The sequence below is a fragment of the Uloborus diversus genome, chromosome 7 (genome assembly GCF_026930045.1).
Source record: "Uloborus diversus isolate 005 chromosome 7, Udiv.v.3.1, whole genome shotgun sequence".
Classification (NCBI taxonomy): Eukaryota; Metazoa; Arthropoda; class Arachnida; order Araneae; family Uloboridae; genus Uloborus; species Uloborus diversus.
The window spans coordinates 100,516,494-100,535,077 of NC_072737.1; the positions used below are offsets into that span (position 1 = coordinate 100,516,494).

At 31.8% G+C, this 18,584-nt stretch overlaps 1 protein-coding gene across 1 annotated transcript in view; it reads right to left on the reverse strand.

Annotated features, from left to right (window-relative positions):
* Nucleotides 1–1,428: 1,428 nt before the first annotated feature.
* LOC129225647 (cleavage and polyadenylation specificity factor subunit 2-like) overlaps nucleotides 1,429–18,584 on the reverse strand; it is a 74,468-nt gene continuing 57,312 nt past the window's right edge. The window contains exons 13-18 of the mRNA XM_054860115.1: nucleotides 16,995–17,080; nucleotides 13,045–13,322; nucleotides 7,745–7,904; nucleotides 4,881–4,939; nucleotides 2,388–2,525; nucleotides 1,429–1,617 (exon numbers count right to left, since the gene is read on the reverse strand). Of these exons, the coding sequence (XP_054716090.1) occupies nucleotides 1,525–1,617; nucleotides 2,388–2,525; nucleotides 4,881–4,939; nucleotides 7,745–7,904; nucleotides 13,045–13,322; nucleotides 16,995–17,080 (814 nt within the window). The 3' untranslated portion in view covers nucleotides 1,429–1,524. The remainder of the gene's footprint in view (nucleotides 1,618–2,387; nucleotides 2,526–4,880; nucleotides 4,940–7,744; nucleotides 7,905–13,044; nucleotides 13,323–16,994; nucleotides 17,081–18,584) is intronic.

The window sequence follows — 18,584 nt, forward strand, 5'->3', positions numbered from 1 at the left end:
GTATTTCAGTTACTATTCTCAAGAAGATAAAAAAAATCAACAGTCAAAGAAACTCATTTTGAAACAGCATGTATTATCTATCATGTTAAAATCTGTTCTGCGTATCTTTCAATGTGAGTTTATTGCGAATGTTTACAGCGAGCAGAATTTTCCAAACATAACAACAATACAGACGTAAATTAAGATTTCGAAAAAACCCTACGAAAATGGAAATATTTCACAATACAAAAAACAGTAAATCGTGAAATTAAAACAAAGTAAAACTTAAACAGCAATATTTCGCATTGCAATTTCTACCTCACAATTTAAAGGGGCGGCTCTGTTTACATTTTTTACTCGGGGTTGCTTTAATGTATCCAGGTTACCATGCTGTTTAATAGAACGCGCTCGTTTTTATTTCTCGTTTCGCCAATGTACTGTAATTGGTTGTTTGACGATCCTAACCGGTCGACCACTGAGTAACCGATAGCTAACCGCTCCGTTCTATCATCAACCAGTTACCGTATTAATCTGTTGATTAGTTGATTGAAGCACGTGATCATTAGATGTCACGTTCTCGGTTAACCGGTAGCTACCGGTTGAACTCGTCGAACGCAAGCATTGAGAGCGTTTCAAAATTCGCCGCCGGGAACATTGGGCGCCAAGTATTTTGGACGCCGGAAACATTGAGCGCAGAGCATTTTGGGCCCCATGAATATTTGGCACAATATGCTCGGCGGTAATAATTTCAACGGTAATAATTTCAGAAAAGTAAGCCGAGAACAGTTACAAATGTTTCAAATTCTTTAGTGTTAGAGTTATTTTTCAAGAAAGAATATTTTCCTAAATACAATTGTAAGGACCTAGGGACCGTATAAAAAAATAGATTTCATATTTTTTCATTAAACTATTTTTTTACTTCAAACTTTCAATATCTTAACACTGCATTATGTTTTAACTTTTTTTTTTTTTTGCAATTGGAGGTGTGTATCTTGGACTAAAGGTTGCAAATATAGAGGTCTTGCAGATTAAATGGGGACATGCCATATTATAAAACTAAAATGAAATCATGCACTTTTATGGGGCTAAAAAATGACAATGACAAAGGCAGCAAAATAATAGCAACCTTGTGGTTGAACAAACACATTTATAAGAATTTAGCAATGGTGAAAATTTGACAGAAGCAAAAGAAAACTATGCCAAACCTAGCTGTTAAAACACTGATAGGCTTGATGGGTCTTATAAGTATTTTCTAACGAAATATTTTAAAAAGTGATTTAGGTCAAAAATTATTCCATAAAAAGAAAAATTATTAAATACCAATAATAAACTGATGCTATTAAAACATTCTTGCATCATTCAGAAATTTCGCAAAGAAGTTTATCTAAAATGAGCTTTCACACAAAAGAAAATTCACATATTTCATAAAAATAATTTAATGAACTCTCAGCACGTTGCACCGCTTATAATTTAAAAATTATATACAACATTTTGCATGAAAATGATGATGACAATAACAATGTGTACAAATATGCTAATGTAATTTCAAATTATAGCATATTGTTCATACAGCAAGTCTCTGACTTTGAAGTAATCTTCTGTTAATGTTCCCTCAAAATGAATGTGACCAGATTCATTCTGCAATGAAGAAAATACAAGTTATTTCAAACATTCTGAAAAGAATTTTAAGATTTAAAAATAAATCATAATATAATGCTTCTCCCAAGCATTTTATGGGGATACTGTGGCCAGTCCTTTCAATGGCAGCTAGCACAGGTGCGTGCCCTTTTTCATGAATTTTTAAAATGCCCTTCCTGCTTCTTTGGAATTAAAATTTTTTCACAAAAATATATGTTCTTTTTCAAAGGGAATGCTTAAAAATGAAGTCAGAAGTTAATACGACTAATAAATAATACTTACTAATAGTATGCAAATGCATTGCACCATCATTTTGTTTGATGCAACATAACCAGTTTATTGTTTAAGCAAAATATTTTACATTGTAAAGAATTGTTTTTAGTTTTTTAAAGGGTGTTTAGCATTTTAGTTCCAGAAAATGATTATTTTACATCAATGGGAGGGATGAGGAGAGAATGACGAAGTGATGAAATCTACATAGGTACAATGCTTAGCTGTTGTGGTTTTTGAAAATGGAATGGATGATTGGCAGAAGTCCACAGCACTTTTGGTGAATTCTTTTTTTAAACACTCATAATTTTTTAACAGAAAAATTGTCAAAATAAAAGTATTTCCTAATTTTTATGTGAGCATAATATTTACCATATATGCCTAACAATTACAGACAAATTATAAGACTTAGCACTCTGATTTAGTAAATTTACAAAAAAAAAAAAAAAAAAAAAAAGTAACACTTTCTATTTAAATGGAAAAAGGAAAGAGAAACTTACTTTCCTGAGTGCAACCACATCATTGCAATATAAGACACCACCTGAAAACTCAGCATTGATACCATGCCTCATTAGGACTTGTTTAAAGTCTGATAATTTTACTTCATTTATGAAAATTGTTGGATGAATTGTAGTGATCTGTAAGGAAAAAAGTAAACAAAAAAAAAAAATATATATAGACAAAGGTCTAACAATAATAAATCACAGTAGGGAATCTAAAAATAAAACTTTTCAGCTTTTGAAAAAAATTCCCAGATGTTTTAAAACTTGTTTTATGCACTGCTTTTCAAAGCATTCTTACATACATTTACTATTTTAATTAAACCTATGCAACGTTGATGTTTTAAAATTTGTTTTCTGCACTGCTTTTCAAAGCATTCTTACATACATTTACGATTTTAATTGAATCTATGCAACGTTATAGTCTATGCAATGTTTTTTTTCTTAACTAATAAATACTAGCAATTCAGAAAGAATTGGCATGAGATATAAGATTATTAAGTATTCCTAAGAGATACAGGTAGTTATCAAAATAATGGAAAAACCCGTGAATAAAAGTGACTTTTTGAATGTGCTTCGTACGTAATCTTTATTACTAATAATAAAGCTGAATGTCTCTCTGTCCGGAGGATGTCTGGATGTCTGTAGGATGTCTGTGACGCGCATATAGCGCCTAAACCGTTCGGCCGATTTTCATGAAATTTGGCACGAAGTTAGTATGTAGCATGGGGGTGTGCATCTCGAAGCGATTTTTCGAAAATTCGATGTGGTTCTTTTTCTATTCCAAATTTAAGAACAAAACTATCATAAGATGGTTAAATTACGAAATTACCATAACGTGTAGCCGTAACATGGGCACAAGCCAATTGGCGAGATACGAAATTATCATAACGTGTAACCGTAACATGAGTACAAGCCAATTGATGAGAAAATTCACAATACATTATTTTTAAATACAGGCAAACCAAAAGACCTTTTAATTTTTCTGTTACGAGCGAAGCTGTGCGGGTACCACTAGTAAAGAATAAAACTAGATATCTGGTTTTTTTTATAAATAGCAATGTACATATTCTGGTAGTATATGGTGGATAAACTGAAGTTCTGGAGGTCTTGGATTTTTTTCAAGCGGGTGAAATATCGGACCTCTCAAATTTTAAAAGTGCAGGGGTATAAGTGATCGACTTGTCACATATAGGACATTTTCCACAAAAAATATAGGACACATTATATGATTAGTTTCGCTATGAAAAAAGAAATAATACATACATATTATTTATTTATTCCTATCAATGATTTTGTTTGAAAAAAACCCCTCAAACAAAATTATAACTTACACCTGAAATGACTTTCCTGTAGTTGAAAGAATTTTTGAAAAAAGTGTGATTTGTAGACAAAAAAAAAAAAAAAAAAAAAAAAAAGAACAAAGTGAAATTTATTGATAATTGACACAGCAACTCACAACTTTTGCAGGGATAGAAGTGTCACAAACATAGCTTATATAAATAAATAAAAACCGTCTTTGTGTTGAGAACTAACAGGAAATAACCAATGCTTTATAGCACAAATATACAGATATTTTGTTCTATAAAATTCTACAAAAAGAATAGATTGCAAAAAGACTATTAGAACATTCCAATCAGAAAATGCACTGAACACAAAAATATACCGGCGAAAACAAAAACCGAAAAAAACCACGCTGGAAAACAAAACAAACTTCTGTTGCCAAAAGGAAAATACTAAAACCAACTTCAGAATTCGTTCTCGAAACTCCACCCACTACAGTGACGTCATATTGCTGTAGCCAATGAGAGAAGATGCCTGTTGCAGGATTTAGCGAGTTGCGTTTTTTAATTTGAAATTCGTTTGTACACGTACTTTCGACGAAAAATCTGAAGTCAGATAGTTTATTTACTGCTGTTTTAAAGAAATAAATTGGATAAAAAACAGGAATATAGGAAATATAGGACACTTTCCAAAAATATAGGAAATATAGGACGATTTTCAGACTTTTTTTGAAAATATAGGAAATATAGGATATATAGGACCACTTCAACCCCTGAAAATGGCCAAATTGTGGAGCAAGTCTAGCTGAAGCAAGTGTGACTGAAACATCTCAACTTTTTGGTATTTTTAGAGGTCAAAGTCATGGCAGCATACACGCAGAGCGGTAAGACAAGCTCGACAACACAAAATAGTGGACGGAAAGAGAAGCTTAGTAAAAGAAACCGACGGTATTGAATAGGATTGTAATGTCTATAAAAAGCGAACAATATCAGCAAAAATGACCAGAGAACTCAATCATCATCTGAATTCACCAGTGTGAGTGATTAGAGTCAGAAGGCACCTTTATCAACAGAACATTTATGCCAGAGAAGCGATTCCCAACACACTTGTCACAGAGTGTTTCCATTATTTTGATAACTACCTGTATTTAATTTGAATCTGTGATATTTGCATGCATATAAAAATAAATAAATAAATTCAGCAATTTACCTGTTGAAGTGGAAGTGGTTGCAATACTGGTATTCTATCAGTTTCTGCTTCATCTTCCTCTAGAGAAGGGGAAGCAAAAATCTTAATTAAAATCCAATGCCAATTTTTTATATGAAACAATGTAACTATAGTAAAATCATGGAGAACTGGAGATGGAATTAAACAAAGCAACGTGACACTTGGCAAGACCCTTATCTGATTGGCAATGAGATGGCGAAAACAACACCAATCAGATAAGCAAAATGTTTCTGAGATGAATCGTTAATCCAATGAGAAGTTCATGAAAGTCGCAAATGTTGGTACCAAACAGTAACCCTCTTTGCTTACTTCTGCTATCAATTCTCCCTGAATGCACTACAATAACAGAGTAAAATATAGCTTAAAATTTTGAAACTTGTTTTAGAATTTTCAAAATTATACATTGAAAGGAATATCTATGATTAATATTAATGGCAATAAAGCAAAGGGAAATCTAGAAAGTTAAAACCCGGGGAGGAGAATTTTGTTTTAGATTGACTAAAATAAAATAATATTTTAAACTGCATTCTTTTTGCAAAATACGGAAAAGGACTCAAAATTAGGGAGACTAAAGCACAAAATTAGGAAACTTAGCATGAATAAATTTAGCAAAAAAAGTTTGTTTCGCTGTTTTGATGAAATTTTAGGAGATGTTTACTTCATTACTTCTCTAGGACGAATTGGGAGAGTTGGCAGCTATGTTATTTGCACAGCTGGGAGGAGCTGAATTTTAGGATTTTGATGCCTACACCCTACATAAACAAATTAGAATTTCAAATGTTTTATTTCTGTGATGTCGAGGTCAAATCTTTTACTTGAACAAATCTTTAATAACTAATTTTTTTAACAGAACTCAATCACAGTAAAAATATTTTTATTGCCCAGAAAGAAAAATGTTTTATCTTTATTATTTTTCTTTTTTCATGAATATTCATCTTTAAGTATAGCAAGGATAACATCAGCAGAAATCTATCTTTTTCATTGACATAGACGGATAACTAATGCCTAGCTGAAAACAGAGAAGCTACTGATGTGCTAGAGGGGGAGGGGGAAAGAAAAAAGCTATTGGTATGAGATCTTTTGCTTGGCCACCAATGGCTCCATCCAAGGGGTGTTTTGCTATTTGCAAGATTGAACTCGGTATTTTCAGCTGTTGTTCTTGTCTAAATTGCAAACAAGAAGATTAATATATTTCCAACATCATTAAATGTTCCAAGGGCTGGTCTAATTCTTTAAAGAAACTTGCTTGCAAGAAGAATAATTAACAGTTAGAGCGGCTTATACAATAAAAAACTAAATGCGTACCATAAAATCCCGAAAGTAACCCCCCTATCGATTATAGCCCCCCCCCCTTTCACCTGAAAAATTTTCTGATCATCTTCATTTGTCACTCTTCCCCCCGCTCCCTCCCCAAAAAAAGGATAACATTTTTTGCTTTACTTGGAAAGCATTTACAGAGGTTTAGTTTCCCCCTCCAGGTGCACATTTTCTTTTCTAAAAAAAAGAAAGAAAACACAATGATTCGAACCAAAGAAAAAAAAAAGTCTCTATAGTTTATTCCTTCCAAAATGACTAGACTCATTTTGATGCAACGGCACCTTTTTTGTTTATATGTAATTAAAAAATAAAATTTATAAATTTATACGATTGCACTGCTTTTTATTCATTTTGGAAGGAGCATTTTCGTTCTGACTTGTGAAAATGAACAATTTTCATTTTGAACACGTGGCGCCATTTTGGAAATTCGTTGCTTAAAAAGTAGCGTGAAACTTTAAAATAACCTTTTTTAAAGGGGAAATAAAGTAATTGAACGAGTTTACGATCATCAGAAATGTATATTTTACTAAATGAAATAAGAGATTTTTCTCTTACACGTGTTTACGTTTGCGAACTTTGTAAAGGTCAGTTTTCGAAAGTACAATCTTCGTAACGAATTTTCGACCGTGATTGCAATTTTTGCTTCTATTCTAAAACAAGAACATTAAGATTTCGCTTCATTTACTGTAACCATATTACATTCAGTTCATGATGAATTTTTAAGTGATAAATTATACGGGTTTAGCCAACTTAAAGTGCAACATCCTTTCTTTTGAAAAAAAAATGGCGCTCACATGCAACTTATTACTACTAGAAAACTATGACAGGTTTTTATTAATTAATTTCTCACTCTTCATTACTATTAACTCTTATTTACTTATTTCTTTTCTGTACTCTAAAATAATATAAAAAACAATTATTTTGGCTAATTTTTCAAAAAAATCTCGATTATACCCCCCTTTTCTGTATTTAACAAGTTTTGTTTTGAAAATAGAGGGGGGGGGAGGTACTTTCGGGATTTTACATGTCTTTATTTGCACATTCCATATGAATGATTTCTATTTATAGAAATTTCTTAGAGGTGTTTTACAATGTTTTTGAAGTTGAAATTTTCATCCTCAATAAATGTGAGCATGAAGTTAAAATAATAATAATAATAATAATAATGCTTAGAAAACTTTAAAAGGTTTTGAGTTAATAATAAAAAAAATATGCATCACAGTGCAATATGAAATTCCATGTGATTTGAAGATATCATTTATGATTGTATCTCCCAATGTATTTTTAGAAGCAAGTTATGTATTCAACTCTACTGATTCTCATGGATATTGCAAGTAATGTGATTTATTGCTAGATTCCCCCCCCCCCCACTAGTAATAATTAAGTTCCAAATTGCGTACTTGTTTATATACACTACATTTAATTATAACTTTTACGAAGACATTTCAGGAAAGACACCGAGTGCAAATCATAAAAATTTCAGACCGTTTTAATTCAAATTTTTATAACACAAATTATCTAATACTTACCTTTTATCTCTTCATTTTCATCTTTAAGGATTTCTTCATCTTTAACTACCAGTTTATCAATAGTTTCTTCCATTACTATTTCTCCATCAACCCACGCTAATTCAACATCTTTTGATTTAACAAAATCTAATGAGCTCACTAAAGAATCTTTTAATTTAACCTAAAATTAAAAAAAAAAAATCATGCAAAATATTTAGACATGGCAAAAAGGTAAACAAAGTAATTTATGTTCTGATTTCCAAGAATATGATGTATAAAATTTCAATTTCAACATACAAATTTTTTATAACAGTCACAAGAGTTGATAGTGCTAATCAAAACAAGGTTGAAAATTAAAATAAAATTGGATGCGAATTTTTTTACTTCCAAACGTTATCTGTGTCTGCCTTCTGTTTTGGTTTTTAGATCAGCTGCAAAATTTGAGTATGACTTTTTGCAAACTGCTGCATTATGTAAAAAATAATTCCATACACTTTAATAGTACAATTATACCCTAATTATTCAAGCATCAGCGCAACATAACCAAACGATTTTTAGCTAAAATAAACCTTTGTAACCAGATCAATTACAATACAGTAAGGGGTGTTTCTACAGTAAGGGGTTTTGAAGAAAATTTCCTTAACTCCAAGAGAAAGAGGATCTTTGGGTGGGGGGGGGGGGGTGTAAAAAGCAGGTAATTGGTGATCAGGCATTGAGCTGTAGCATTATGGTAAATTAATTTCATTTTATTTTAATTGCTTTACATCAGAACGCAAAAAATTAAAAGGGGGACAAATGTATTTTTAAAATTTAAATCAGATTTTAAAAACTCTTTTTAAGACTTGAGAAACTTTTGCAACTTATTGATTTACATTTTTAAACATAACCCTCAACTTGAAATGAATGGTAAAAAAATTCCATAAAAATTAAACTTAAAATATAACTTCATCAATATACTTTCTTAATGCAATGTATTTTTATTTTTTTACACAAATGCGTATGATTCAAATCAAACACGATATAAATGACATAGTAGTACTATATAAATACAATCAATAGGGTAAAATAAACAAAGAGGGTAATGTTATATAAGATGAAATCAAATAAGAATTAAGTGAAAAATAGAGATTTTTATTGACTAAAACAACATTTAAAAGAAAAAGAAAAAACAACAAAATAAATAAATAAGTAAAACTGGAAAAAAAAGTTACACTGCTCTTTATATGCAGAACTGGTATCTTAAGATTGAATCATTGCATTCATTTAGATTTTATTCATTCTTATTTTCTTTTGTTACATTACTTCTTAGAGGAAATTAATGAGCTTCAAATATTTTACAAAATCATACATGTTTGGTAAATGTCTACAATTTTTGAACTATGACAAATTGGCTTCAAAAAAACATGTATGAAAAATTCTTAATAATAACTTGTTTGAGTGAGCTAATTTATTATTCATTAATTTATTATTAATTTATTACTCTGCTGCCTGAGATTCAGTGCAAACATTTTTAGCGATAAATCACCACTTTGGTGAAAAATTTGAACTCTGAAGTAGTATTTGAAAGTGAAAAAATGGATTTTCCTCACTAAGCCCTCTAACTTGAATGACTATTAGGGCTGGGCGATGTAGGAATTTTTACATCGTGATGCATCGTCAACCTTACATCGCAATGTAGGATGCATCACGATGCAAGATTTTTTTTGAAAAAACTAAACTTGCTTAAGTTTTACAAAATATATGCAAGGTATAAAAATTATACATCATGCCAGATACGAATCAACATATTTCAGCACCAGAAAGAAATTTATTATATTGTTGGCCCTTCAGGAAGACCAACGGATGTGGAATGGTAAGTTCGGGAGAAATGAAGCAATGGAAACTGAATTTCAATTTAAATAACATTTTATTCAAAACATGTGTAAATTGTAAATAATCAAAAACAATCAAACATTTATAAAAAGCATATCCCCTATTAACAATTCAAATATAATAATACCCCCCCCCCCCCCACCCCAACAAACAAATATCACAGAGAAATATCACAAGATTCAGTTACTTAAGAAAACCATCAACAGTTCTAAAACGTTCCTAATATTTTTAAAAATTTACCCTACGCCATGCCACTACTATAGTAGCTGTCCAGAAAACTATTTAAAAAGTTCATACTACAGGAAGTCCATATTTTAAACTTGGCACATATAACAACGAAGGCAACATCCATCTGTCAGATGTGCAAACGAGTTGAAAACGTCCACTCGTGGACAGCAGACCAAAATCCATGGTCAATCAATCCGAGGCACACACATGGCACAGAAAAGGCAGCACAGGAAATTATTTGCCCAGCTTCAAGCAAAACAGGAACCATTCACTAGCAGAGGATGCCTCACCGTATAGTGGATTCAATCCTGTCCGACCGGCTCCGTAATCGGGTATATGCCAGACAAACCTTCCGGCCCTTTTAGGCCTAATACTTGAAAGAAACATCAACTCTTCAAATTTATATTCCTTAAAAAACTCCTTGGTTACTTGTAGGGCGCTGTTTTAGAACATCCTGCACTTTTAGCAGGCTATTGAATCTTGTTACTACATATCTCAAAACCTCCAGGTCCTCTGCGTGGATAAATCAATCTATTGAGCACACATGCTCAAAACAAAGCACACTGTCTGCAGAACGGAACCAAATCATAAGAGGACGATTGATTGATTTACTTTCTATTTAAACCATCTCAGTTACCCCCAAGCAATGATGTGACGTCGTCAAAATTTATATCTGTTGCATCTCAAAGCAACTCACAGTTAATCCTTTAACTGTTGCTATTTTAAATTATCTTTTTTTTTTTTTGACTGCTACCAGTAGAAAGATCCTCAACTCTTGAGGCCTGACGTCACGTACGCCGATGGGCAAAACACGTGATTGACTTGTTGGGTGTTTAGACACTTGGGGTTTACGCACGCTGGTTTTTCAACGACATTTAAAACAGGAATGTATTTCTAGGATAGTTTGAGTGAACAAGTAAGTTTTAAACAATTAAAATACATTCTAGCTTTTTACGAATCTCTCCAAGAACCAAAATAAATGGCTTTTGCCAACGTATATTACAAAGCAGTGCTAAAAGCGCAAGTTAGTGGAAAATATGCAAAACAAGTTTTGAGATTACAACAAGCCTGTTTTTTCAATGCAAAAAGGTGTAAGTAAATGGATGCAAAGTCATGCATTCCATTCAAAAGATCATATTCTTGCATTAAAAAAAGGTTCCTTTTAATCAGTAGCGGGAGAGGAGGGCCTCACCGGGCGATACCCAAAGAGGATTTCATTGTTTACAAAAAATATAAAAAATTCTGAAAATTTCCACCAATATATCTTAAACGATATTTAATCTTTGTTATGCCACAAAAATAGAACTTGGTTGTTTCTGAAAATTTTATAAATTTCCAAAAACATTTTTTTTTGGGTGGGGGGAGGGGGTTGGTGACACTAAGAGTTACCGACCCATGTGACATTTGTGCTAGGAACCCCATTTCTTATAAGACCCAAATACATGTTGCATTTTTTGTTGCCAATTTGCTCCTAAAATTTTGCTTTTTTTCTGGCAAGTGACTACAGTCAAACCTTGATATTTCGAAACCCTTGATGTCTCGAAAAAATATCTTTTCCCTGCATTTTATATAAAAACCCCTATGTATTTTCCATAGTTACCTCGAAATTTATTTTTCGAAACCCTTGATGTGTCGAAATTTTTTGCACATAAGCAAGTTTCAGTTGTCTTTTTTCTTTGGCAATTTTTGTAGTAAAATCAGTTCCAGGGACCGGTTTTCATCTCTCTTCTTGGAAACTTTGTGATTAGGGGATTGAAGCAAGATAATAGGGGAGTGTTGGTATGAAAGGGGTGCTGTGTTTTCCCCAGAGTTTAGAATCTTTGTGCATTTCTCTCGAACATGTTGCCCATTTTGAGGAAAGGGGGTTCATTTTTCACCAGTCACTTCAAGTGAAACAGAAAATGCGTTCCTCATTTTCATCATTCTGCTTTTTTAACTCCTACAAAATGGCAGCTGAAAAGTTTTTGAATGTGGGGAGCTACTAGTTGAAGATAAGAATTTTTAAATTTTTAGATAAAAAACCAAGTTGAAATTGTTGTTCATTTCAAAATCTCTTCCTTTGCACTTTTGACAATTATAAAATTTCAAATCTAGTAAAATATTGAAGACTACTTTATTAATCGTAATTCAAAGTGGTCTCATAGTACATATATAAATGCATATAGAGTACATGTGTGTAATTGTGAGAGTTTCTAGTGTAATTTTTTAAAAACCTTGATAACTCGAAAACTCAATATCTCGAAAAATTTTCTCATCCCAAGAGATTCGAGATATCAAGGTTGTACTGTATATGATAAACTTACTAGTTCATCAACATATCTTTCGTCATCAGCATATCTTTCGTCTATAACTAAGAACACATGTGCAATTCTTACATGTTTTGGGAGAAATGAAGGTCACACCTTAATTGTTGAACCAGATTGGATTGACACACTGCTAATTAACATTAGTGTGAAAAGATTATAGATTAAAATGGCAGAAACCCAGGACCGGTGTCGGTACATCGAAACAGTTATCAATGCATCAGTTTAGAGAAAAATTCAAAACCGGTTTAACAATGTAGGATGCACACCGTTTTTTTTTCGATGCATCGCCCAGCCCTAATGAATATCATGAAAGGAAGATTCTGTAGTCTTAAGCTAAATATAAAGGAGTTAGCATCAAAATGCAGGAGTTCCAAGGGCCTTTCAAAGAATTTTTGCAAATGAAGGAGTATTGGTAGAGTTATGAAGAAACATAGGAATCCTGTAACATATTTTGCAAAAATGTATTTTGACAAACAAAAAGTTGAACTACACTTTCTATTACTGGCACAAGTTTACATCAACTTATTTTTATCTTGAAGGCTGTAAGTGGTTATTTATACAAGCTTCCAAAATATTTTTAAACAGATGAATAGGCAAATAGAAAAAAAAAAAAATCTACTTTAAGTTTGTGGTACATAAAACAATCTTCAGCAGACTGTTTAAACTAGCCAGTACAAAATTTATGAAAAATTATACACATCAAATGCGACTAATGTCGTGTCGTTTATAGCGAAGCTGCATATAACGAATAGCCACAAAGGGAATTTATGGCTAGAACAAAGTAACTTCTATTCTTCTTCACTTTTCACTGTACATTATTTAACTTTTTATGATGAAATTACTGCTAAAACAAAAATTTTATTAGGTCTCTTGGACTTCACTATAAAGGGGAGCAACTAATTTTAAAAAGCATACCTGATATATGTGACTTTCTGTAGTTGCATCAACTGTTTCTAGTAAATGTGGTGTGAACACTTTTCCTTGAACAGTACCAGATAAACAATAACTAGACAATGATTCAGTTGCTTCTGTTGGGCCTCGAACAATGATTAGCCTTCGGGGTTTAATAAGGCTTAGTATTTTTTTGATGGATTCACTGTCTGATCGTCCTTCAAAATCTATAAATTGTACAGAAGCCCGAATATCAAGAGTCTGCGTAAAAGAAATGCATTTTGTTGGAACTTCAGTGATATCTGAAACAAAGAAAGACAATATATTTTAAGTTACATAACAGTTTGGAACAGTACAATCATGTAACACTTAAGCAATAATTTGAGTTTAATACTCATGAGCAGGTATATAGCCCATGCAGGGTTGTGATTAAAATTTTACTTGAAAACAGTTGCTTAGTAGCCTGAAATTTAAAAAGAATAGTCGCCTAAATAGTCTCCTCAGAGGAACAGTTGAAATGCATTTTGAATCCGTAAAGTTGCTTTTGCCAATAATCTTTTTCAAATTTGCTAACTCAAAACCTACATCGCATGACACAACTACACAATATAATGTCTTGAAACATAACTACATTTAGTAAATACAAGAAAATCAAAACTTAATTTCGCAGAATTAACATTTGTTTCAACATTTACTTTGTTCATTTTTAGCATCTTTCGATGGAATTACTGTTTTAAAAATGTAAGTTACTTTTCACGTAACGAGAAGATGTTACGTGTAACGTTACGTTTTAAGTGTCACAAAGTAAAAAGAAAACTTCAGATACATATTTTTTTAATTTTAAGGCAAATTAAACATACTCACTCTGGTTTTAAAAACATAATAGAGTTATAAATTGAGTTTGTGTGTGATTGAAACAAACATATAATTACTGCATAGTTAAAAATTTTGAACATTTAATTTAAAACTTGGATGAAAAAATGGAAAACTTGAGACATTTCTCAGGGTTTTAGTTACACAATCAATAAAACTTGGTTTTCTTTTGTTAACAATAAGTTTTAACTTTTGTTTCTTTTTGTTCTTCCCCCTTCTTGTAACTTTTCTGCACCCTTCTATTCCTTTTGTTATGCCAATTTCCGACAAATCATTTTCTCAATAGCTAATTTCAGTCGTTGGTTTGCTAATTCTAATAAAGAATCTGGAGATTCTTGATTGGGTTTCTAATCTGTGCAATCACCTTTGCCTTGTCTTTTGAGTTGCTAAGTTGATAGTGTTTTACATTTGATTTATTCTTCTCTCTGCTGTATTTTTTTTTTTAAGTATCTTTTTAATTTTTTTGTTTTCCTTTAAAGTCTGTTCTATCAACTTTCTTAGTTCCTCCAGATACCTTTTATATGACTTGTGTGCCCATATTCCATGTTTTAATAGTTCCTTTGCTATTTTTACATCTCTTAAACTATGGTATTCTGCCAACGAATCTCTTACACTTAGTCGTCATTTAGCATCCGCTCAGACATTTTAAACTAAAAATGAGCAGCCAATTTTCCTGTTATAACTGCCCATGTCTCACTACCATATAAAATAATTGGTCTAATAAGGGTTTTGTATTGTTTTATTTTTATATTAACAGTGAGGAGCATAGATTTTAATTGGCTCTTTAAACCGAAGTAGAATCTCTTTTTATCTATGTCATCAAAATTCTATAAAATTTGTTAGTTATTAAAATAAAACCAAAATAAGTTAATCTAAGGCAGCATACAATCAAACTTATGCCTGATTATCAAAAATATAAAAATATTTGCAAGATGCAAAAGAATTGAAATCTCAAATACAAGAAAAATAATCAGCGACATATAAGTTAGATGTTGGTATGCTTCTAAAAATTTATTTATTTTTTATAATCATAAAACATAAAATAAGTTAGTAAAAGATAGCAAATGTCAATATAATTTTCGATTGTCAAAAACATTAAAACATTGACAAGATGCAAAAGGATTGAAATCTAAAACAGAGGAAATAATGTTCTCAATACACATGTTGAACACATTGTACACATCGCTTTCTTTCTTTCTTTTTTTTAAAAATAAATGTCCCAAAATATGAAGAAAGTCGTCTAAAAGTATAAAAAGTTGCCAATTTTTTAAAAAAGTGTTGCTTTTAGGCTGTTTTTGATCAAAAAAGTCGACATAGTCTCCTATTGTCAGAAATAGTTGCCAGTGGCAACCCTACCCATGTAAAAGGTTTAAAAGACACAGATGTCCATCACCCCTCAAGAGTAATGGCAGACTTTCCTCAAATACTATAGAGAACCCCCTCCCCTCCCAGAAGGAAAATGAGTCATCATTCCCTAAAAACTTGAATGGTGCAGCCTACCCCATGAGCCTCCCTCCCCCCTCTTATGGACGCCTCTAGAATAACATATAGCAAAATTTATCACAATGACTTAAAAACCTAAACCTATTTAAACAATGGGGGGGGGGGGGGTCATGGAACCCCGAGGCTCTATGAAACACAATTTAAGAAACACTGGCCTTGAACTAAAAACTTTGCTGGATGAATTTAGTATACCTACCAATTGTTTCAAAACCTAGTTGTTGTGCACATATTTGATTGAAAATGTACCAGTTACCATGGTAGGGATAGGAGATGTACAGTGGCACACACAAGGGAAGGGTCCAGGGGATTCGAACCCCTCCCATTGCCTTTCCGATTTTTTGATAATCCTAATTATTTGTTAAAATTAATTTCATTAACTAAAGCTATGAAACAATTCAAAAAAAAAAATGTTTTTTGTTCCTGACAATTGATAAAATCAAAAGAATGTGTTTGGATGCGTGTTGGAGTATACGAGAATGGTGGAACTTTGTTCCTGGACCTCCCCCTCCCCCCCACCTATGAAACATTCCTATGTGTGCCACTGGGGCAGTAGTACACATTCATATTTAAAAAAAAAGAGCAAAACACAAAAGCAAATGGATTAAAGAGGTTCCAACAAAAATTCAAAATTAAACTGAACTTTTTAAGGAAAAAAGGACCAGATTTTTTTTTTTTTAAAGGACTTTTAGATATCTAACTAAAAAATGGATTAGTTTTGGAAGCTCCTCATCATAACCAGCAAGGGAAAACTTTTTAAGAGTGCCATTGTTTGTATTTTATCTACCCCACTATTGAAATGTCCAGTCCATTTTTTTATCCGTTGAGAAATTTCCCAAAATTCGCAGCAGTTCTTATTGTTTTAACCTTAATACAAATTCTAGCTTAAATTTATCTTAAATTGATAAATTCATCCTAAAGAAAATTTTGCACGCATGGAAGATCAAGAGGAGGATAAAATACCTTTACATTAAATGAAAAGATTGTTAATCCAGTTACAGGAAAATGGGAAAAGTAACAACAGTGTCAAGATTGATGATTTTCTTACAGTTGATGATGAAATTCAGCCTTTGGAAACACCAAATGCATCTGAAACTTTCTGACATAGTCAAATACAAAAACTATGTCGCAATATTGATGAAGATTCAAAAGATCTTGATACTGAATTTGACTAACCTCTTGAAGACGTGTTTTTCAGAACCAGGTGAATGAGCAAGAGAATGCCTCTATCAGTTTGATAATTTGATGTAGAATCCGTTTTGAACTAAATGTAAAAATGAACTCCAGAAGTGCTAAACAGGTCCAGTTTTAAGACACTGATTATTCTTTATTCTTTTTACCCTTTTTAGTGGCAAAATCATAGGAAATTGACATACTTTATTTTTAGAAAAAAAAATGTATTCACTTTTTGCATGTTATGTATGGTTTTTATGAGTATGTTTCAAAACAGCGTAAAATATTATCAAATGTAATTCTCTATTTAACGAACTTTCTTGCTGGATTTTCAGAGTTTATTAAATAAAGATCCAACTGTAGTTAAAAATTGTGGAAATTCATCCATTAAACTGATTACAATAATATAAGTTACACAAAATGTTTACCTTGAATAGCATCGTCATTTTCAACTTTATTTTCCTTGTTTTCTTCTTCAAGTGTAGAAGGTTCTAAAATCATATAGTCTTCTAGCCTAAAGAAATATATATTACAGTAAGATATTTCCAAGAAAAATACTTACAAAGCACAATTCTATAAATTGGTACAATCAAAATATACTTGAAAAATCTAAACCAAGTAAAAAAAAAGAAGAAATATTTGAATTTTAATGTCTTGAATTCAAATTATAATTTTTGCAACCACGAATTGCAACAGGACCCTACTCATTGGGTTTCCTGTTTTGGCGAAATGAAAGCAAAAAGCAATTGTGATTGCTCAAAAAATATATCATGGGCACATGAGGCAGTGAGAAGCAAAGGGATTAAGTGGATATTTTCAAGTTTTGAGTAAACACGTTCAAAGGCAACTTCCTAGGTAGGCATTCATTCATTGATTTTTTTTTTCTCCATATCATGCTGTACAGCATCACTTACCAGGGTTACTAGAACTAGCTCTCCCCAAGACAGGGGAGAGATTCACCCATCATTTGTATTGGTTATCTCCAAATTTTTAATTTGGCCACTGACATCCCTTTGCTTCTCACTGCCACAAATATAGAAAATTGTTTTAAAAAAAAAGGGGGGGGGGGGGAGTAGTGTAAGCTAGGCATGCAATGGATATCAGGTCAAGATAATGCATCCCGCACATGTGGCCAATATATTGGATAATTGTAACAGCTGGATATTACAATTATTCAGAATCATATCTGACCTATATTTTGATAAATATGATAAATTTAGAAAAAATTTGTAATGTGTTAAATGATTGCCAACATAGAAAAAAAAAAGGTAACGAAAAGAAATAAATGAGAAATTATGCACTTCTGCTTTCCAAAATCAGTAAGCTATGCTGTAAAAACCAACTAGGAAACAGAAGGAAAATAAATTGCATTGATTTTTCACTAAATTTAGTGAAGATGTAATTCATCCAATAACTGCTTTCTTTTTTTAAACGCTTCAAGAATTGATTCAGCATCATCACTCTTATATGTGTTGCACTAATGTGACATAATTTATGGTTATGATTTAAAAAATCATGCAATTCATTACAAGATCAAGATATTGGACACTTAAAATGAAAGTTAAAGGAAAGAATTAACATAAATGGGGCTTGCCAAAAAAAAAAAAAAAAAGAAAGAAAAAGAAAAAAGTGCAAAAAGTTTTGTATAAAAACAAGATTTGAAATCTTTCTAAAATCAGAGATAACAGTCTATCATTAAATCATATTTCTAAATATGAAAGAGAAAAAGAACCCAACACAAACACCCATAAAAAAGGAGGTGGGGAGAACTGTGGATGACACTGGTAAAATAAAATGTTTTCATTATAGTACATGAAACTAATAATTCAAAGTCCAACACTTCATAGAATAGAAAAACCATATTAATATATTAAAGTATTGGCTTCACTAAAAATCTTTTGCAGTGTATCCTTATCAAAGTCTACCGATGAATCCATAGAAGTTGGATGGCAGCCCACTGATTTTAGAGCTGCTGATTGTTTATTAGTTCTCACTTCTGGTCCACAGTGAATTGAAAA